At 43.3% G+C, this 23,429-nt stretch overlaps 2 protein-coding genes across 5 annotated transcripts in view; both read right to left on the bottom strand.

Annotated features, from left to right (window-relative positions):
* The window catches only part of LOC110502951 (protein tweety homolog 2-like), a 151,203-nt gene extending 132,550 nt beyond the window's left edge, over window positions 1-18,653 (bottom strand). For all 4 annotated transcript variants that reach the window (XR_005039240.1, XR_005039239.1, XM_036960751.1 and 1 more), the window contains exon 1: window positions 16,229-18,653. Coding sequence is in view for 2 of the 4 variants with exons in the window: in XM_036960751.1 (XP_036816646.1) it covers window positions 16,229-16,357 (129 nt within the window). In the remaining 2 variants the exon portion in view is untranslated. The remainder of the gene's footprint in view (window positions 1-16,228) is intronic.
* A 59-nt stretch (window positions 18,654-18,712) lies between these two features.
* Window positions 18,713-22,757, bottom strand: LOC110502952 (60S ribosomal protein L38). The gene is made up of 5 exons (XM_021581299.2): window positions 22,645-22,757; window positions 22,426-22,452; window positions 21,674-21,734; window positions 21,337-21,459; window positions 18,713-18,785 (listed from the first exon to the last, which is right to left on the bottom strand). Exons 2-5 carry the CDS (start codon window positions 22,426-22,428, stop codon window positions 18,760-18,762), a joined length of 213 nt encoding a protein of 70 aa, XP_021436974.1. The 5' UTR covers window positions 22,429-22,452; window positions 22,645-22,757; the 3' UTR covers window positions 18,713-18,759.
* Window positions 22,758-23,429: the final 672 nt, after the last annotated feature.

Raw genomic sequence — 23,429 nt, forward strand, 5'->3', positions numbered from 1 at the left:
AACAGTCAGTCTATGAAGTGGTTAGACAACAGTCAGTCTATGTATTCATTCAGCCTGGTTTAACCAGTCTATAGGCTACTGTGTTCTACAGTGGGCCACAGACAGAGAGCAGGCCTGTTTGTCAGGATGGGCTAATCTGATAGATTTATCAGTGTACTGAGTATAGTTGAAAGGTCAGTGAGTGTCTGACCCTCTCCTTGTCATCCCTGTGTTATTAACAAGGTTGGATATGTGACTAATTTTGTCATTTGAACATGGGATGTTGACTAACGACGCTCTAGTGTGGGCCATGCCCTGTGCCATCTGCACGCCTCTCTAACCAGCGGTGCATGAAACAACCACATTGTGGAAGTCCAGTCAAGACAAATGATAACTTGAAATGGGCACGCACAGTTTGAATGTTCACTGACAGCTGTGAGTCAGTCATCAAGTTAGGATTCTGACCTTATTGAGTCAGTGGGACAGATGTTTGGATAGCCTAATCTACTGTTGGCCACCTGACAGGATATGACATCAAAGTCAGCTAGCAGGAAGGTGTGTGTGTGAAATACCCTGGCCTGTGTTATCGCAGTGTCCCAAGAGGGTGTTCCTGTCTCTGACAGTTCTGACAGCTACTGTTTGAATGATTGTTTCTGCACCACAACACAACATTAGAGGACCTGAGGGACCACTGGATGGACTGATAGGCTACGACCCTAATGTTACCCCATAGGGTAAAATAAGTGCACTATATAGGGAATAGGGTCCCATTTTGGATGCAAACAGACATTTGTACATAATGTAGTGTAGGCTTGTACAGCTGACTCAGCAGCCTAAGTGTTTCCATGCAGGACATTAGCATCCATTCCATTCATTACTTACCAGTTAGGCGTATTACCAGTTGTTTCTGCCAAAAGACTAAGATATTCAACAACTCAATGATGTAATAATGGTGGTAACAGCTGGCTCTCCATGCCTCAGTCGTGGGCCTCTCATGACGTCTGATCAAGCTGGCTTCCATAATGCAAACAGAAGCAGACACCACTAACAGTGTTGGGTCAAAGAGGAGAGGAAGAAGAATATGGACGGAGACACTTTGACCCTTCCATTCCTCTCAGTTACGAACAGATGTTTCTCCCTCTCTGACGCACCCACACACTGAGGCAGGCAGGCAATGCGATATGAGGAGAAATTGGGCCCTGACCTATTTTTGTGAGAACTCTTTTTGGGTTGTGTCCTCCTTCTTCCCATTCTGGTGAGTGAGATGAGGAGCAGAACAGATCTTACAGCAGGAAACGCAACGCTTGCTGTGGCCAAAATGACTATCACATGACTAAAATGATTTGTCTCTTTCCACAGACAAGTCTATTTGTATAGGAGACAGACATGCGTACTAGCTATCTAAAATTCCTCAGCTTCTGCACAGACATGTAACAAAAGTCAAAAGACTCATACCAAACAGAAGACATGACGATAAATCAATATAATAATCTGTTTGTCCGTAGAGTGCATGAGCATTAGACTAAATTACCATGGAGGAAAATGTTGTAGTTCATTAATTTCTCAGGTCAGGTGATTCACAAGATTAGAGCCCCATTTACAGTGTCCAACGGAGAGTGAGAATCTACAGGCCAGGCATATGTGAGAACCAGCCATCCTTTCCATAATATACACACACACAAACAAACATGCACACGCACACACACACACAAACACGCACGCACGCATATGCACACTAAACCCATCAGAAAGAAAGCGTCCTTTAGTAAGACTGTGACCCTTGCATTCCACTTCATTCTGCGGGCCTCAGCCAACCAGAGGAATTCAAACATTGGCTCTGCTCAAACTGGCTAATTACAGCTCATTCTGATGTGGAGTCTGAGTCATGCACGGGGGCCCACTCAATAACCTCCCTCTACAGACTGACTGTGTGGAGAGATCGATGCCAGCAATATCTAATAAAGTTGAGTAGAGACTAGAGAGAGAATTGCATTAAGAGTGAGAGCTACTTCATCTTTTTAGGATATTATCTGTCTTTCCTAATTGGAATTGTTTATCATCTAACACTAAGTGTTCTATGTTGAATAGGCAAACAGTTTGTTCTGTCACGATAGCACTGTCTGTAGAAAGGCATCATATCCTCAGCCAACCAGCAGTGCTACTGTATTCAATACAGTAGAGGTCTGTAACCTGACCACAACTATGTATCCAACCTGCTTCTCAATCTCATATAGTCTAATGCCAACATATTGGGGATAAGCACAGTAAACTCATTAACAGGCCAATAGCTGGCCGTTTAACATATTGCATTAGGCTCTGTGGAAAATGTAGACACATTATTGGATTACTCCTGCTCTTGATGCCAGATAGGGTAGAGTATATCCGTATCCACAACGCATTGGTGGGCGATTAGGCTGATTGGAGATCCACACAGTGCCGAACGAATAGTGGCTGTCCGATCACCTCTGACCAGAATATATAACTAGGTCATGTGGTCAAGAAAACCTGGTCCTAAATATGAGAGCTAATACTGTCTGTTTCTTGATGATGATCTATTGTAGTAAGTCTAGTCAGACCTTTGTAGCCTTGAGATATAATAGGCCTGTAGATCAGTCAGATCTATTGATTTTCACCAGTAATAACATCGTCACAGCAGCTGTAGTGATCAATAATCACCACGAGAGTCATAACTTGTGGAATGTTCATTTCTGACTACTGTGTCAATGTATTGCTTTAGAATTGCAGCATTAGTGCAAGAAGCCTAGTACTAGGAGAGCAGATAGGAGAGCGTGGTTGGCTAGCACAGTGTGCGTGGCAGGATAGCGTAGCGCTTGAACATTACATGGTGGTGGTTGATGATCAATCCAGCAGGAGTCAATTGTCTCCCATGGAGATCCTTCATCCTCTCTCCTCCCACCCCAATCAGCTCTGACTCACCTCCCACTGTCACCGACTCTGAGATGAGAAGCTCAACATTAGAAGCTCGACAGTGCAAGATGCAGAAATCGTTCCGCCATTTCCTGGTTGCTACAATTATGATAGTTTGCCTAATTTCAGTTTGTGTGACAAAACAAGCAATGTATAGTGTTGAGAATTATTGTACGATCCAAACCGCTGTGAAATATACTCTCCATAACCAAAAATATAGTATTTTCAGCTGTTTGAAGTTGTTGTACAAAACTGAAACACACAAAAACAAAACTTAAGAAAGGGAAGCATAGAAATAACTCACATAGAACAGATATACCACTTCATAGTCTTGCTTTCAATGAGAATGAAGGATCTATAACTCACGTGTTCGTGAATTTGGTCAGATCACCCAAAACGTTACCTTTTGCAGCACAAAAAATAAATAATCATGACCTGACAACTGTTCCAAGGCACCTCATTACCAATAGAAACATCAGTCAGTCCCATCCTGCAGGCTTCTTGTGGCATCAAAGTAGCCTGGAAAACCTGCACATGTCACCGTCTACCCAGTCAGCTGGTCCCCAATTTATTGGTGTTTCCCTGTGTAGTGGTTTCTATGTCTCTCCTAGAGAGAGAGAGAAACTAATCAACACCGACGATTCTGATCACTTATCGCAGGCATTTTGCTGACATTGTTCATTACGATAAGTAGCCTACAGTGGAGAAATGTAAAGTTTGAAATTAAATAAGTTTTCTAATATGAGTGATTGTTAAATGGGACAATTGAAGGCTACAACCATCAAACGAGCAGTAATTTAAAGCAGTGTTTCGCGCAAGGGGTCAGCTTAAATATATTTATTTAAATTTAAAGGAAATCTGTCCAAAAATGTATTAAAAAAAACAACGATAAAGATTTGCATGCCAATTTTTTTTATTCGTTTTGCACCGTTTGCGGTACGTGCATTTGATTCAGCAGCCCTAGCGTCGAGAAGGCCAAGTGTGCCCATTTTGAACCATTTCATGTGTCTGAAGGTAGAACTCCGCCTACCCGGCAGACCAAGGAAGCAAGTCAACTGCAATTACAGGCCTATGGTGTGTATTCCAGAGGTATGTAATTCAACGGAAGCCAGGCTTCCCAAAAAAAGCGAACAATAATTTTTTTAAATAAAAAGATGATCTTTCATCTCTCTGTGTTTCATCATTTTCTTTCAATTGGCAAGAGGCTGAATATATCTCACACAGGAGAAAGCACCCCTCTGTCTCTCTACGTGTAAGCCATCTATCTGATGCTGTCTGGTCCAAACGAGTATGACATTGTTGCCGCCTGTAGCATTGAAGGCAAGGGAAGCCAGTGAGCATGCCAATCAGCATCGAGCTAAACTGAGTGAGCACAACTGTGAATGTTCCGGCCCACACAAAAAAAAAGTGTCAAGGGAAGCCCACTTGGACATTGGCGTCACTCCTATCAAATTCCATTGAGAGCATACGTCATTGACAGCAAAACTTTAATTGTTGCATCTCATTGTGTTGTCCTCCAGTGGCTAGTTAGCTAAAATTGGCCCTTTCCAAAATTAGCCATGGATGAAGATTGAGCTGGACTTGTGGTTTTGCAAAATTCTCCATACTGGCCAATGATTATAATGGCGATTCTGATCCAACCATTTATTCAAACATTGTTGTGCCCCTGGCCTGAGATAATGGAAGTTCAATATGTAGCTAGATGTAGAAGGCTAATGTTAACTAGCTAACATTGCCAATGCATGGAAGTTAGGCTAGCGAGCAAGCATTTTAGCCAGGTAGCCAAGGTCAAGTACAGTACTAGGGACAGTACACTCTGTCATACAGCGTGTACTGTATGACAGAGTGTTAGACTGTTTCATCAACATGAAAGAGAGGAGGATGGCATTGGCGTTTCTCTACAAGGGTGAGTCAACATTTGTTTCTACTTGCACGAACACTCACACACACACACGCAGAAATAAGAACCATGGACAGCCACATCATATTTAGCTTACATTAAACTGGACTAGATTGTTTAGATGTCACTGTATTAGACTAAGCAGAGGTGATTTGATGATGTTGAAGTTGAAATGGTGTTGGAATAGTGGAGGCAGCTCCTGTTTTCTTTGTGACTTGCGGTAACTATCAGTGGTTCTAAGCCAATAGTTGTTCAGTGGCCAGAAAAAGTTGGGAAAATTAAGTTGCTAGACCATGCTGTTACTGTACATGCACTATGCTTTGTGGACTTCACTGGACAGAGGTTGCTATCCGGTTTTGTGATAAAACAAAGGTGTGGTTGAATTTATTCTGCCACTATGTCTTCTTATTGTCTCAGCCTTTTTCCTATATATATCATGGTCGCAAGGGATGTGAATTAACAAGTTAAAAAGGCAAACAACGCAATTATCACAACACATAGGTTGTAATATGGCTTCCCTAGTGATTTCATCCACACACTGCTACTGCACAGTTCACCATGTCTGCACAGTTCCCTCGAGCCATAGACTGTAAAAAGAAGCCTTGAAAGCACAGCAAAGCTGATACTGTGAGACTTCAAAACCATGACTAGAGAGACTCAACGAATACAGCAAAGAGCTTCTGTTTTTATGAGTAAGTTCATGTGTAAGTTGTTATTCAGCACTCCCAACACTTTGTTCAACACCTAAGCCATAAAATGTGCCTTCTCCCTACTTCTACTCATGCTACAACTAGCACTAAAGCTGCAACGAATGAGTATAGCAAATGGTTTCCATAAGCTTGCGTTGTTATTATTAGTGGCTTGTATCTTTTTCATGTCAAGGAATATTTCACTTTCTCTGGCCATAGGAGTTAACAACATGAATTGGTGCATGAGGCAGAAATAACGCAGGGCGACTTCAGTTTCGCCATCAGCTAGATGGCTGTATCCTCTTTTCTCAGTGGAGGGAGGGAGAGAGGAGGGAGGGTGAGTTGGGTGAGGCAGCCTCACTGCTGCTTTGACCTCCCCTCAGACTGACCATCAGATGCAGGCCAGTTAAAACAAAAAATAGAAAATTATGCTCACTCAGCTGTGCCTCACAATTAATACAACAAATGATCTATTAGTTGAACGCATTCAGTTGTGACACTGACTATGTAGCCCCTTTCCCCTTTCATATACAGTTGAAGTCGGAAGTTTACATACACCTTAGCCAAATACATTTAAACTCAGTTTCTCACAATTCCTGACATTTAATCCTAGTTAAGATTCACTGTCTAAGGTCAGTTAGGATAACCACTTTATTTTAAGAATATGAAATGTCAGAATAGTAGAAAGACTTATTTATTTCAGCTTTTATATCTTTCATCACATTCCCAGTGGGTCAGAAGTTTACATACACTATTAGTATTTGGTAGCATTGCCTTTAAATTGTTTAACTTGGGTCAAACGTTTCAGGTAGCCTTCCACAAGCTTCCCACAATAAGTTGGGTGAATTTTGGCCCATTCCTCCTGACAGAGCTTGTGTAACTGAGTCAGGTTTGTAGGCCTCCTTGCTCGCACACACTTTTTCAGTTCTGCCCACAAATTTTCTATAGGATTGAGGTAAGGGCTTTGTGATGGCCACTCCAATACTTTGCAATATTTTGCCACAACTATGGAACTATGCTTGGGGTCATTGTCTATTTGGAAGACGCATTTGCGACCAAGCTTTAACTTCCTGACTGGTGTTGCTTCAATATATCAACATAATTTTCTTCCCTCGTGATGCCATTTATTGTGTGAAGTGCACCAGACCCTCCTGCAGCAAAGCACCCCCACAACATGATGCTGCCACCCCTGTGCTTCACAGTTGGGATGGTGTTCTTTGGCTTGCAAGCCTCCCCCTTTTTCCTTCAAACATAACGATGGTCATTATGGTCAAACAGTTCTATTTTTGTTTCATCAGACCAGAGAACATTTCTCCAAAAACTACCATCTTTGTGCCCATGTGCAGTTGCAAACCGTAGCCTGGATTTTTTTATGGCCGGTTGGAGCAGTGGCTCCTTCCTTGCTGAGCGGCATTTCAGGTTATGTCGATATAGGACTCGTTTTACTGTGGATACAGCTACTTTTGTACCCGTTTCTTCCAGCATCTTCACAAGGTCCTTTGCTGTTGTTAAAGGATTGATTTGCACTTTCGCACCAAAGTACATTCATCTCTAGAAAACAGAAGGTGTCTCCTTCTTGAGCAGTATGACAGCTGCATGGTCCCATGGTGTTTATACTTGCGTACTATTGTTTGTACAGATGAATGTGGTACCTTCAGGCGTTTGGAAATTGCTCCCAAGGATGAACCAGACTTGTGGAGGTCTACAATTTCTTTCTGAGGTCTTGGCTGATTTCTTTTGATTTTCCCATGATGTCAAGCAAAGAGGCACTGAGTTTGAAGGTAGGCCTTGAAATACATCCACAGGTACACCTCCAAATGACACAAATCATGTCAATTAGCCTATCTTCCCTATCTCTGCGCTCTCCCCATCCCTCTCTCTGCTCTCTCCCCAACCCTCTCCTCTCTCTCTGCATCCCTGTCTTCCCTCGCTCTGCTACCACCGAAGCATACTCCTGGGCTACAATATCCGGACCCATGACCGGTCTATCGATGTCACCGCATGAAGAGGCATAAACAGACTTAACACCATCGCGACGTCCCCCAAAGGCTAACTTTCTAGCCCTTGCTATCTGCTTGCTTGCTAATTCGGCCTGCTAACTGCTAGCTTGTTTATCCCCGGTCTGCTAACTGCTAGCTTGTTTAGCCCCGGCCTACTAACTGTTAGCTTGTTAGCACAGGCCTGCTAACTGTCTGAATCGCTGCGTCCCCAGCCAGCCCAACCACTCACTGGAACCATATTTACTTTCAATCTCTTTTCGATTTTTTATTTGATTATACCTTCCCGGTAACCTGCCTCACCCAATGTGATACGGAATCGCTATTGTTTTAAATTCTTAGAACACATTCAAGAACCTCCAGAAGCTAACCAGCTAACTAGCTACAAGCTATTTAGTCATTGTTAGCCACTGCTAGCGGCTTTTACCTTCTGCACAGCCAGCCAGTTTTTTTAGCCTGGATAATACTCGCCAGTCTAGCTTCCCTGTCCCATCCACCGCTGCCCCCTGGACACTGTGATCACTTGGCTACATAGCTGATGCCTGCTGGAATGTCCATTAATCACAGTACTCCATTCTGTTTGTTTATGTTTTATCTGTCGGCCCCAGCCGCACTCAGGCTCTGTGTGTAGTTAATCCGACCCTCTCTGCCTAATCAACGCCTGCTGTTGTTGTGCTAGCTGATTAGCTGTTGTTGTCTCACCTAATATTTTAGCTAGCTCTCCCAATCAACACCTGTGATTACTGTATGCCTCGTATGTATCTCTCAAATGTCAATATGCCTTGTATACTGTTGTTCAGGTTAGTTATCATTGTTTTAGTTTACAATGGAGTCCCTAGTTCCACTCTTCATACCCCTGATACCTCCTTTGTCCCACCTCCCACACATGCGGTGACCTCACCCATTACTACAATCAGCATGTCCAGAGATACAACCTCTCTTATCATCACCCAGTGCCTGGGCTTACCTCCGCTGTACCCGCACCCCACTATACCCCTGTCTGCGCATTATGCCCTGAATATATTCTATCATGCCCAGAAATCTGCTCCTTTTATTCTTTGTCCCCAACGCTCTAGGCAACCAGTTTTGATAGCCTTTAGCCGCACCCGCATACTACTCCTCCTCTGTTCCGCGGGTGATGTGGAGGTAAGCCCAGGCCGTGCATGTCCCCAGGCACCCTCATTTGTTGACTTCTGTGATCGAAAAAGCCTTGGTTTCATGCATGTCAACATCAGAAGCCTCCTCCCTAAGTTTGTTTTACTCACTGCTTTAGCACACTCTGTTAACCCTGATGTCCTTGCCATGTCTGAATCCTGGCTCAGGAAGGCCACCAAAAATTCTGAGATTTCCATACCCAACTATAACATTTTCCGTCAAGATAGAACTGCCAAAGGGGGAGGAGTTGCAGTCTACTGCAGAGATAGCCGGCAAAGTAATGTCATACTTTCCAGGTCCATACCCAAACAGTTCAAACTACTAATTTTAAAAATGACTCTCTCCAGAAATAAGTCTCTCACTGTTGCCGCCTGCTACCGACCCCCCTCAGCTCCCAGCTGTGCCCTGGACACCATTTGTGAATTGATCGCCCCCCATCTAGCTTCAGAGTTTGTTCTGTTAGGTGACCTAAACTGGGATATGCTTAACACCCCGGCAGTCCTACAATCTAAGCTAGATGCCCTCAATCTCACACAAATCATCAAGGAACCCACCAGGTACATCCCTAAATCTGTAAACAAGGGCACCCTCATAGATGTCATCCTGACCAACTGGCCCTCCAAATACACCTCCGCTGTCTTCAACCGGGATCTCAGTGATCACTGCCTCTTTGCCTGTATCCGCTACGGATCCGCAGTCAAACGACCACCCCTCATTACTGTCAAACGCTCCCTAAAACACTTCTGTGAGCAGGCCTTTCTAATCGACCTGGCCCGGGTATCCTGGAAGGATATTGACCTCATCCCCTCAGTTGAGGATGCCTGGTCATTATTTAAAAGTAACTTCCTCACATTTTAGATAAGCATGCTCCGTTCAAAAAATGCAGAACTAAGAACAGATATAGCCCTTGGTTCACTCCAGACCTGACTGCCCTCGACCAGCACAAAAACATCCTGTGGCGGACTGCAATAGCATCGAATAGTCCCCGCGATATGCAACTGTTCAGGGAAGTCAGGAACCAATACACGCAGTCAGTCAGGAAAGCAAAGGCCAGCTTCTTCAGGCAGAAATTTGTATCCTGTAGCTCTAACTCCAAAAAGTTCTGGGACACTGAAGTCCATGGAGAACAAAAGCACCTCCTCCCAGCTGCCCACTGCACTGAGGCTAGGTAACACGGTCACCACCAGCCATGCCTTCCTCCTGGCTACTCCAACCTCGGCCAACAGCTCCACCCCCCCCCGCAGCTACTCGCCCAAGCCTCTCCAGGGTCTCCTTTACCCAAATCCAGATAGCAGATGTTCTGAAAGAGCTGCAAAACCTGGACCCGTACAAATCAGCTGGGCTTGACAATCTGGACCCTCTATTTCTGAAACTATCCGCCGCCATTGTCGCAACCCCTATTACCAGCCTGTTCAACCTCTCTTTCATATCGTCTGAGATCCCCAAGGATTGGAAAGCTGCCGCGGTCATCCCCCTCTTCAAAGGGGGAGACACCCTGGACCCAAACTGTTACAGACCTATATCTATCCTGCCCTGCCTATCTAAGGTCTTCGAAAGCCAAGTCAACAAACAGGTCACTGACCATCTCGAATCCCACCGTACCTTCTCCGCTGTGCAAATCTGGTTTCCGAGCCGGTCACGGGTGCACCTCAGCCACGCTCAAGGTACTAAACGATATCATAACCGCCATCGATAAAAGACAGTACTGTGCAGCCGTCTTCATCGACCTTGCCAAGGCTTTCGACTCTGTCAATCACCATATTCTTATCGGCAGACTCAGTAGCCTCGGTTTTTCTGATGACTGCCTTGCCTGGTTCACCAACTACTTTGCAGACAGAGTTCAGTGTGTCAAATCGGAGGGCATGCTGTCCGGTCCTCTGGCAGTCTCTATGGGGGTGCCACAGAGTTAAATTCTCAGGCTGACTCTTTTCTCTGTATATATCAATGATGTTGCTCTTGCTGCGGGCGATTCCCTGATCCACCTCTACGCAGACGACACCATTCTGTATACTTCCGGCCCGTCCTTGGACACTGTGCTATCTAACCTCCAAACGAGCTTCAATGCCATACAACACCAAATGCATGCTTTTCAACCGTTCGCTGCCTGCACCCGCACGCCCGACTAGCATCACCACCTTGGATGGTTCCGACCTAGAATATGTGGACTTCTATAAGTACCTAGGTGTCTGGCTAGACTGTAAACTCTCCTTCCAGACTCATATCAAACATCTCCAATCTAAAATCAAATCTAGAGTCGGCTTTCTATTCCGCAACAAAGCCTCCTTCACTCACGCCGCCAAACTTACCCTAGTAAAACTGACTATCCTACCGATCCTCGACTTTGGCGACGTCATCTACAAAATAGCTTCCAATACTCTACTCAGCAAACTGGATGCAGTTTATCACAGTGCCATCCGTTTTGTTACTAAAGCACCTTATTCCACCCACCACTGCAACCTGTATGCTCTAGTCGGCTGGCCCTCACTACATATTCGTCGCCAGACCCACTGGCCCCAGGTCATCTACAAGTCCATGCTAGGTAAAGCTCCGCCTTATCTCAGTTCACTGGTCACGATGGCAACACCCACCCGTAGCACGCGCTCCAGCAGGTGTATCTCACTGATCATCCCTAAAGCCAACATCTCATTTGGCCGCCTTTCGTTCCAGTTCTCTGCTGCCTGTGACTGGAACGAATTGCAAAAATCGCTGAAGTTGGAGACTTATCTCCCTCACCAACTTCAAACATCTGCTATCTGAGCAGCTAACTGATCGCTGCAGCTGTACATAGTCTACCGGTAAATAGCCCACCCAATTTTACCTACCTCATCCCCATATTGTTTATATTTATTTACTTTTCTGCTCTTTTGCACACCAATATCTCTACCTGTACATGACCATCTGATCATTTATCACTCCAGTGTTAATCTGCAAAATTGTAATTATCCGCTCTACCTTCTCATGCCTTTTGCACACAATGTATATAGACTTTCTTTTTTTATACTATGTTATTGACTTGTTAATTGTTTACTCCATGTGTAACTCTGTGTTGTCTGTTCACACTGCTATGCTTTATTTTGGCCAGGTCGCAGTTGCAAATGAGAACTTGTTATCAACTAGCCTACCTGGTTAAATAAATCCCTGTCTTCCCTTGCTCTACTCTCTCCTATCCCTCTCTCTACTCTCCCCATCCCTACTCTCCCCCATCCCTCCCTTCCCGAACTCTTCCCTCTCTCCTGCATCCCTCTCTTCCTTCTCTAATCTCTCCCATCACTCTCTCTCCCCATCCCTCTCTCTACTCTCTCCCCATCCCTCTCTCTACTCTCTCCCCATCCCTCTCTCCCCATCCCTCTCTCTACTCTCTCCCCATCCATCTCTCTACTCTCTCCCCATCCATCTCTCTACTCTCTCCCCATCCATTTCTTTCTTACTAACGCTTTCCCATTAAACTTGTTCACCCCTTCAGAAAAGGCTCCACATTACCTACCTAATTAGAACCAGCAAATATAGGGTGGGTGTATCACTTTAGCCACTTTGAAAAAGTACTGAAAGCTGTCTGTCCCTATTTTAGACGTCTAGTTTACACTGTATGCTATAGAAAATATAACATTCCTTGAAATAAACCCAGTCTTTGTGGAAAGTAAGATCTGAAACATTGCTCATCCCAAGAACTTGGTGGCCTGCCTGGTCATTTGGCAGTGTGAAGAAACAACGCGTGCAGTCTGTAGCTTACCCCATGACAGTCAGGCACTCTCCTCTGGCATTCATATCTGCTAAGCCAAAAGCATCAGCTTCCTTATTTTTGGTGTGTGTGATTACAAGAGAGATGTGAAATATGCTGTCTGATGTTCACACAGGTTTACTTCCATTAACAAGGGTTTAAATAAATAGCTGAAGTGTTATTGGGTGTGGTATAAAACAAGAAGATATCCAAGATGGCGTATCAGTCGGACGTGTGTTTTGTCTTGTCCCGTCTTAATAATAGTTTTCCTGGTTTTAAAAAATAGATATTTTAAATCTCACTTTCCATCTACAGACTGAAAATACTCTCCAGCATCCCGCCTCACCCAATGTGGTACGAATCTGCAATTTTTTAAAACTTTAGAACCGGAACTCCCATCAGAGGCTAGCCAGCTAACTTTCTACTAGCCAGTTAGCCACTGCGAGCGATCTTCACCGTTAACTCGGACACCAGCCAGCCTCAGCTCGGTCAATACCTGCCAGTCTGCACAGCGCAATAACAACCCAGAGCATATCGGACTGCTTTTTCCTCTACCACATCTCCGGATTCCTACCGCAAGCTCTGGACCTTTACACCGGATCACCACAGCTAGCTAGCTGCAATCCGAGTGGCTGTTCCTGGCTAACGTCTCTGTCCCGAAGCAAGCCCCAGTTAGCCTTGAGCTAGCCTCCAGCTAGGCCCATCTCCCGGCTAGCCAAAGAGGTCCACCAGCTAATTCTTGGGCAACAATACCTCTTGTCAATTGGCCAGGACCCTTTATTGCCGACACGGCGCCCAGCCGATCCATCACGAATGGTCTGCCAATGTAATTGTCCGAGGTGGTTTCAACAGGCTTTTCCGTTGAGACGTCACCGAAGATCCATCTGCTGGCCACGGCCTGCTAGCTTTCTGAATCGCCATGTCTCCAGCTCTAGCGTAGTAGCGACAACAGAACAGCCCCCTGCCTTCACCTATTGCTGCTCATTGGGCCAGATGATCACTCGGCTACTCATGCCTCTCCCTAATGTCAATATGCCTTGTCTACTGCTGTTTAGGTTAGTAATTATTGTTTAATTTCACTATAGAGACCCCAGCCCCATCCTAAATGCCTTAGATAGCTCGTGTGTCGCACCCTCCACACATGCGGAGACCTCACCTGGCTTAACTGGTGCCTCCAGGGACGCAACCACTTTCATCATCACTCAATGCCTAGATATAGCTCTTGGTTCACTCCAGACTTGGCTGCCCTCAACCAGCACAAAAACATCCTGTGGCAAACTGCATTAGCATTGAATAGCCCCCGCGACATGCAACTTTTCAGGGAAGTCAGGAACCAATATACACAGTCAGTTAGGAAAGCTCAAGTTAGCTTTTTCAAACAGAAATTTGCATCCCGTAGCACTAATTCCCAAAAGTTTTGGGATACAGTAAAGTCCATGGAGAATAAGAGTACCTACTCCCAACTGTCTGAGGATAGGAAACACGGTCACCACCGATAAAGCTACAATAATCGATCATTTCAGTAAGCATTCTTCTATGGCTGGCCATGCTTTCCACTTGGCTACCCCTACCCCGGCCAACAGCTCTGCACCCCCCCCCGCAGAAACTTGCCCCCCCCGCTTCTCGTTCACCCAAATCCAGACAAAGGATTTTCTGAAAGAGCTGCAAAATCTGGATCCCTACAAATCAGCTGGGCTAGACAAACTGGACACTCTTTCTAAAATTATCTGCCAAAAATGTTGCAACCCCTATTACTAGCCTGTTCAACCTCTTTTTTGTATCGTCTGAGATCCCCAAAGATTGGAAAGCTGCCGTGGTCATCCCCCTCTTCGAAGGGGGAGAAACTCTAGACCCAAAATGTTATAGACATATCCACCCTGCCCTGCCTTTCTAAAATCTTCGAAAGCCAAGTTAAACAAATCACCAACCATTTCGAATCCCACCGTACCTTCTCCACTACACAATCTGGTTTCTGGGCTGGTCACGGGTGCACCTCACGCTCAAGGTCCTAAACGATATCATATCTGCCATGGATAAAATACAGTACTGTGCAGCCGTCTTCATCGACCCGGCCAAGGCTTTCGACTTGGCCAATCACTGCATTCTTATCGGCAGATTCAACAGCCTTGGTTTCTCAAATGACTGCCTTACTTGGTTCACCAACTATTTCTCAGGCAGAGTTCAGTGTGTCAAATCGGAGGGCCTGTTGTCCAGACCTCTGGCAGTCTCTATGGGGGTGCCACAGGGTTCTTTTTCTCTGTATATATCAATGATGTCGCTCTTGCTGCTGGTGATTCTCTGATCCACCTCTACGCAGACGACACCATTCTGTATATATCTGGCCCATCTTTGGACACATACAACACTCCTTCCGTGGTTCGCCAACTGCTTTTACATGCTTTTACATGCTATTAAACTACATGCAACCGATTGCTGCCCGCACCCGCCCACCCAACTAGCATCACTACTCTGGACAGTTCTGACTTAGAATATGTGGACAACTACAAATACCTAGATGTCTGGTCAGACTGTAAACTCTCCTTCCAGAGTCACATTAAGCATCTCCAATCCAAAATTAAGTCTTGAATCGGTATCCTATTTCGCAACAAAGCCTCCACTCATGCTGCAAAACATAATCTCGTAAAACTGACTATCCTACCGATCCTTGACTTTAGCAATGTCATTTACAAAATAGCCTCCAACACTCTACTCAGCAAATTGGATGCAGTCTATCACAGTACCATCCGTTTTGTCACCAAAGCACCATATACTACCCACCACTGCGACCTGTATGCTCTCGATGGCTGGTCCTCGCTACGTATTCGTCGCCAAACCCACTGGCTCGAAGTCATCTATAAGTCTTTGCTAGGTAAAGCTCTGCCTTATCCTAGCTCACTGGTCACCATAGCAACACCCACCCATAGCACACGTTCCAGCAGGTATATTTCACTGGTCATCCCGAAAGCCAACACCTGCTTTGGCTGCCTTTCCTTCCAGTTCTCTGCTGCCAATGACTGGAACGAATTGCAAAAATCACTGAAGCTGGAGACATATCTCCCTCTAACTTTAAGCATCAGCTGTCACAGCAGTTTACCGATCACTGTACCTGTACACAGCCCGTCTGTAAATAGCACACCCAACTATCTCATCCCCATGTTATTACTTACCCTCTTGAACACCAGTATCTCAACTTTCACATCATCATCTATCACTCCAGTGTTTAATTGCTCAATTGTAATTATTTCGCCTCCATGGCCTATTTATTGCTTTTTATTGTGTTATTGACTGTACGTTTGTTTATGGGTAACTCTGTGTTTGTGTTTTTGTCGCACTGCATTGCATTATGTTGGCCAGGTCGCAGTTGTAAATGAGAAGTTGTTCTCAACTGGCCTACCTGGTTAAATAAAGGTGAAATATTTTATTTTTTTAAAGATACAAAATATCCCTTTCTCTTCCATCGGGATTATCAAATTAATGAATTGCTTAATCTGAGAATTTCTGCCAACAGCAGAACTATGGTCGGCCTACACAGGACAGACTACAATGCAATGTTAAGCTTACTTGCAACATTACATTTAATCTTTGATATTTACAAATAAAATAATGTCCTTTCTGGGGTACACTATCTCTCAGATGACTATTCACAAATGTCTAGCATCTTGCTGAAAAAGTGGGAACCGCCAGCATGTTATGGTTTAATCCCAAATGGCATCCTACCATTACTTTTATAGTGCACTACTTTTGACAAGAGCTCTGAAGGCCATGGTCAAAAATTGTACAATATATTGGGATTAAGGTCGGTGCCAAATGTGATGGAGATTATGAGACCCGCGTGGGCCAAATATCGGTGTCTACCACGAACCTGCTGGTAGTTCTGATCCTGGGGGGTGAACGTGTTGTCGATGGGCTGAAAGTTCAAGTTGACATGAGGGAAATTGTGTAGCCAATATGTCCACCAAGGTGCCATATAATCCTCCCGTATTGAAGACATCCTGGCCCGAGTTTAATTATCCAATATCTAGTAGTCTTCTTTAGTAAACCGACAGCTCAATCCCGTCTTCTGTAACAAAGCTATAAATAGTAATGAAAAAGCATGCTGGATAATGTAAACTCGTTCACACGCACAGTAGACAAAATATGCAGGGAGATCGTTAAAGGAAAGCATCCCAAAATTATTCGCGAAAAAGAAAATTAGCACACCGTGCCCGGTCAGCCCGTTTCAACCACAGCCATCCTACCGCTACCGTCTGCTGGTTCAGTCATTCCACAGACAAGGGCCGTCCCTACACGGGAGCGCGTAGAAATAAGAGACGCTTGAGACAAAGCGAGAAAGCGCAGAACCTGAAAGTAGGAACATGAATAGTAATGAAAAAAATGCAATTGGAAAAAGTAAGACTTGGCACGTGGTAAATGGATACTCAAGTTTATGAAAAAAAGTATAGGTATAGGCCAAATATAGAATAATTATGAAATGTTCACAAAAGCAACATTGATATCTGGGTAGCTCCCATTGACTTTGCAACACCCCCATCTAGTGTAAATAAACTCACATGCAGAATCTGTCAAAGTTTACCAAAGTGCCATGGAAATAACGCACAACTGATAGCATTACCGTAGTCATATGGCGCAGTTTGAGGATTTGGCCTGGTCTTTTTCCAGTCTGCAAACAGCTGCTGGACAATGACCCAGTGTTAACAGACAGGGAACTGAAAAAGCATGCTGGATAATGGGTTCTAATTTACTATCCCGAAACCTTACAATATTTTAAATAATAACAATATTTTAAATAACAAAATGGCACCCTATTCCTTATAGGCTGCTAATTTGAATAAATATATTTTAAATAACAAAATGGCACCCTATTCCTTATAGGCTGCTAATTTGATTAAGACCCATACATCACTGTTCGAAAGTAGTGCAGTATATAGGAATAGTGTGTCATTTGAGACGCAAACCTTTATGTATGTAGTAGACATACTATTGTCATTCCACAAATAAAGCAAAACACTAAATAACATTCGAGCATGCTGTGACAAACAAGGTGAATATCTGAAGTAGAACATTCTGTATGAAGTGGATGAGTCTCATTTTACCTTTAACTAGGCGAGTCAGTTAAGAACAAATTCTTATTTTCAATGACGGCCTAGGAACAGGGGCAGAGCGACCTTGTCAGCTCGGGGATTTGAACTTGTAACCTTCCAGTTACTAGTCCGCCGCTCTAACCACTAGGCTACCCTGCCACCCCAAGGCCGATTCTGACTATGCACTAGTCTGACATGGAGAACTTTAGCCCTAGACGTGCATGTCAATGGTACTGTCCTTAGGCCTATTTGAGTTCATAGCGAATTGATCAGACCGCTGTTCACAACAAGTGCAGGGTTCAGCTAACCATGCCAAAATAAACTTACCATCTACACCTTTCAATTAGTCATAATTAGCATGTAGTCACTTTTTATTTTACCCTAACCATCAGATTGTTCACTAAGTCTATATACACAATTCCTGCCCCAAATCCATGAAATGGTAGTGTGGGTAAAGTAATAGTACTGCAACTGTAATAATGGCAGGTTCTTCACCTTGTCACTTTCAGGAGCATATTTGTATTTAAATCCATGAAGTAAGCACAGGGCTATAAGTGATTGGATATGTGTAAGTAATGTTACCACCTTAGTAGTCACCACCCCAAACAATTTAGATGTGGTTACATCATTGGAGTATTGGAAGAGAGCCTGTGTAGTAACTGATTTGACTCCACTACAAATAACTTGTCAAATTTGTTTAGGGCCAGTTTCCCAGTCAATGAGTAAGCCTAGTCCTGGACTAAGAGCATCCTCAATGGTGAATCTTCAACAACAGCAGCTGTCTGTCTCTTCATCACATCATTAAACACCTCAACAGGTGATCCATGCAAGTCATGACAGCACCAGTGGGGGTGGGCCTTCCCTCTTCTGTTCTCTAGTGCTCCTCAAGCAATGGGGAGGCCGATGACATCAAGACTTCCAATCAAACCAACTCTTGAATGGCCAACTCCTTAAAGTTCGCAGTTGTATAAAAAACACCAAATACAAAACTTTTTTTTTTACACCCTTTTTTTTACACCCTTTAGTGTACATCATATTTATACTTGGGATACCACTGCAATAGGACAAGTACAATCATTGGAGGAAGTCTTTAAATCTGAGTACTAGGTTTAATCTGTCTGGGAAACTAGCTCTTAGATAATCCAGTCACTTCATTCAGCAGACATTCGTTTTTGCCTTCTTCCAAAATAGAGCCACTAAGCAGGTTACACATGAATATAGATCATTTACTGTAGTGGAACAACATAACAGGCATGACAAAGACAAATGGTTTCTCTTTTTATTACAATTTACTGTACACGAAGATAGTCCTCTACTTGAGCTCCTTCACAGCCAGACCTGAAAAGAGATGAGCTGGTTAGAAACTACATTACATGAATCATGCTCATTCACAAAATATGCTTTGAGTGACCAAGCCACAAACTTGATAGATCAACATTATTAGAAATGGTACTGGCAGTAGGAAGCGAAAGTTCGCTTGTTCAAATCCCTGAGCAGATTTTGGGAAACATCTGTTTTTATGTCCTTGAGCAAGGCAGTTAACTGCTCCTGTAAATTACTCTGGATAAGAGCAATTTATTATTCAAATCTGTTCGTATACACCCCCAGGAAGAATGACACTTTAAAACATTTTCTGACAAGCAACCACTTAGATATGGTCAAGTTAAAAAGATGGGGAATAGGCTTTCGAGCACCGGTACACACTACCAAGTGCCCTGCCGGAGTTACACAGTAACAGCGTCACTGCCATTTGCTTCACGTCATAAATACCATGGAACGCCGTTTGGGTCTTCGCGTGTCAAAAAAGATACAGTGGCACGGTCAAAGCTGTACAAAAAAGTAAACGCCAACCACGAACGATGCGTTTACAATACTGTGCTGGTAATAAAGCATAATTTGTTTGACTGCAACTTCTAAGGTAGCTGGCTTTAGCTTGGTACCTAGCTAGCACCAATACAACCAGCATGAAAACAATGACCAGTAGAAACTGCAGTAATTTTCATTATTCGTAGCAATGATTTAGAAATCTTTGTAAGTATTAGCTAGGTTGCCACTTGTTGTTTGCCCATTGAAATTGAACTACAGTTCAAAAATAAATAGCTAGCCAGCTACTTAACCCTGCTGTGTTTTGCTATATTGCACTTGTGATTTCATGAAAATTAAATATTTTTAGTAATTTAATTTGAATTTGGCGCTCTGCAATTCAGCGGATGTTGACCAAAATGATCCCTGTAACGGGATGAGTGCATCAAGAAGTTAACAGTCGTTCAAGTTCCTGCTAGCTAACCAAAGTACACCTGCATCTCTAGCTGTGTATAGCCAGTTGACCTCTTGAAGCTAGGGGGCACTATTTTTATGTTTGGAAAAATAACGTTCCCAAAGTAAACGGCCTATTTCTCAGGACCAGATGCTAGAATAAACATATAATTGACAGCTTAGGATAAAAAACACTAAAGTTTCCAAAACTGTAAAAATATTGTCTGTGAGTATAGCAGAACTGATATTGCAGGCGAAAGCCTGAGAAAAATCCAATCAGGAAGTGACTCTTATTTTGAACCCGTGTTCCTATGCATCCCTATTGCCCATTGAAAGGGATATCAACCAGATTCCCTTTTCTATGGCTTCCCTAAGGTGTCAACAGCCTTTACAGTTTCAGGCTTTTATTTTGAAGAATGAGCGTGAACGACCACATTGCGTAAGTGGACAGGTGGGGGCTCAGAGTGATTTGTGCGCAAAAGAGAGAGGCATCCAATGTTACTCCCGGTCCTAGTGAAAAGCTAACTGTCCCGGTTGATATATTATCGAATATATATTTGAAAAACACCTTGAGGAATGATTATAAAAAACATTTGACATGTTTCTGTTGACATTATGGATATAATTTGGAATTTTTGTCTGCGTTGTCGTGACTCTTTCCGTTGGATTCCTGGGCATAATGCACCAAACTAACGGAGGTATTTGGATATAAAAAATATCTTCATGGAACAAAAGGAACATTTGCTGTCTAACTGGGAGTCTCGTGAGTGAAAACATCCGAAGATCAAAGGTAAACGATTAATTTGATTGCTTTTCTGATTTTCGTGACCAAGTTACCTGATGCTAGGTGTACTTATTGTTTTGTTGAGCAATCGATAAACTTACACAAACGCTTGTATTGCTTACGCTGTAAAAATCTGAGATAACAGGGTGATTAACAAAAGGCTAAGCTGGTTTCGCTATATTTCACTTGTGATTTCATTAATATTTTCTAGTAATATTATTTGACTATGCTAGTCAGCGTTGTTGGTGACAATTCTCCCGGATCCGAGGGGGGAAAAAGTCAGTCTCTCAACCACTCCAATGCCAGCCTCCTAGCAGCTAGCTAGGAGGCCAACACCCCCTTTGGCCGCCTTTCCTTTCAGGTCTCTGCTGCCAATGACCGGAGCGAATTGCAAAAAAAAATATATATATACACTTTAGAATCTTCAGCGGCAATGGAAACAAGCTGCGTTTTTCTATCAGATAAAAAAAATGTTTGGCCACCAATATTCCCAGACAGCTCAAAGCATTAAGGAACATACACCGGTGGAACTCAATTTCTGATGAAGTTGAAACAAAGCATTAGGTCTATCCTTACTCTCCTAGCAAGTGTGCAAATGCACCACAAGCACCAAACATGTGGTGTTTGGACAACTTGCATAGTAATAGATCAGATTACTTCATGTTCAATTTGTAACCACTCTGCACTGACAAAATAACATCTTTATAGACTGGACATTGTAACCAGACTACAGGATTAAAGGTCATGAGAGATGGCCCTATAAAACAGACTTCAGACTCCTTGTGCCAATTACCAACCCAATTAACCACAACATGCCACATTCCATGTGATGAAAGTTGAGCATCTTACCTGGGGGCAGGGACTGTTTCAGCTTCTCTGCCTTCTCCTTGTCTGTGATGACGAGGGTGTACAGGTACCGGCTGCAACGCACCTTGAACTTGACATTGTCCTTGTTCTTCTTGATCTTTACGGCTGTGGGATAATAAACAAGAAGCAATCTATACATTCAACACCATGGTTCGCAGTCAGCGTTCCCAAACAGAATCCTATGTGGGTGCAGAAATTATAAAGACATAAGCGTTAACAAACTCCACATTTTGAGTGTACTGACTAGTGCACAATACTTGATTCAATTGTCAGAAAGTGTCAAATGAGCAGAGCATGTGGGCAACAATGTAATACTTACACTTGGCATCCTTCCTCCTTGCTGTAAGCAAGAAATCTTTAATTTCTTCGATTTTTCGTGGCTGAAATACAACAGGTAAATAATAAGTACAATGTTCTGCAACAACCACACAACTACAGGGGTTAACTCAATGCAAATAGATTAGCTAACATGGCATGACATTATAGCCTCATTGCTGACATAGCTTGTTATTATTCTCTTGGCTAGATGGCTAACTAAATGAAAGTAATCTGAGGATTGTCAGTGGACCGGTGGAACTAAAGATTCTGGTAATATCGGAACTTAGCACTAGGTCCACCTTTATTCTGGCAAGCGTGTAAATGCATCACAAGCACGAGACAACCTGTGATGGTTGGACAACTTGCTAAAACATGCTGGTTAGCCAGGTTAACATTGGCTAGCTAACGTTCACTAGTTAGCTCGTTAAAACTCACGATGACAGTTGTAACAGTTACAGTGAAAGGCAGCTTTCACCACTCGACTCGTTGACATTTCAGTTACTAACGAAATAGCTACACATCAGTTTAAGTTAGCTAGCAACTCGTGTACTGGCGGTAGCCAACAACAGCAGCATTACTAGGCCGCAACCGGAATTACTCGGCTAGATAATGCTGGCTAACTAGTTACACAGGTAACAGCCAGGCAAACAGATACCAACGTCGCACCGAAATAGCTAACCCTAAGCTTACTAAACAAAAGTCTGCCATGAACAGTAAGCCATGTAATTAAAATTCTAAGAAAATGGTCCTCACCATCTTGCCGTGTCAGCGGACTGAAGCCTGAAAGACCGTAGAAAGACAAGGGTCAGAATGCAGATAATTTCAGTAGAACAAGCAACGCAAAACTAAAACTTGGTATATTATATGGATACATCTTTGTACGATCATTCTTTAATAATTTGGGGGGCATATTATGCAGTTATAAGAAGGATGGAGGATGATTATAAATGTATGGAAAAATATACAACTTACACAGCCTGCAAGAGAGGGGACGAAAAGGACGGAACTTCCGCTGACGTAAAATTTATAGCTCAAGCTACGGCATACCATGGAGGACAAATGTAAGATTAACGACTTTCTCTTTACTCATTTATCCTTACTTAAACATTTACTTCTTATTTCTGCACACACTGTATAAAACAGAAACAATAACCAATTTGCAAACTCCTGATCCAACATGGCGTAGCAGTGCAGACGTGTTTGTCATTGTCCCGTTTTTTTCGTATTTTTTTAAAATATATATTTCAATCTCTTTTTCCATTTTTAAATTAAATATACCTTTCGGCAACCAGTCTCACCCAATGTGATACGGATCTACTATTTTTTTGTTACCTTATAGCTAGAACCTCCATCAGATGCTAACCAGCTAATTAGCTACTAGCTATTTAGTAATATATATTTCTTTCTTCTATTTAGTCATTGTTAACCACTGCTAGCGGGCTTTACCTTTAGCTCAGACACCAGCCGCTTTTAGCCTGGATAATACCCGCCAGTCTGCACAGCGCGATATCAACCATAAGCATACCAAACAAAGATTCTATGGTGTTAGAAAATTGGAGACCAATCACATTAAATGAACAATGATGGAAAGCTACTTGCATCCATCTTAGCAGAAAGACTTAAAAATGGTCTTGACCAAATCATTGATGATACCCAGTCTGGTTTTATGAAGGGCAGACATGTAGAGTGGGGCAAAAAAGTATTTAGTCAGACACCAATTGTGCAAGTTCTCCCACTTAAAAAGATGAGAGAGGCCT

Source organism: Oncorhynchus mykiss, chromosome 23 (assembly GCF_013265735.2).
Source record: "Oncorhynchus mykiss isolate Arlee chromosome 23, USDA_OmykA_1.1, whole genome shotgun sequence".
NCBI lineage: Eukaryota > Metazoa > Chordata > Actinopteri > Salmoniformes > Salmonidae > Oncorhynchus > Oncorhynchus mykiss.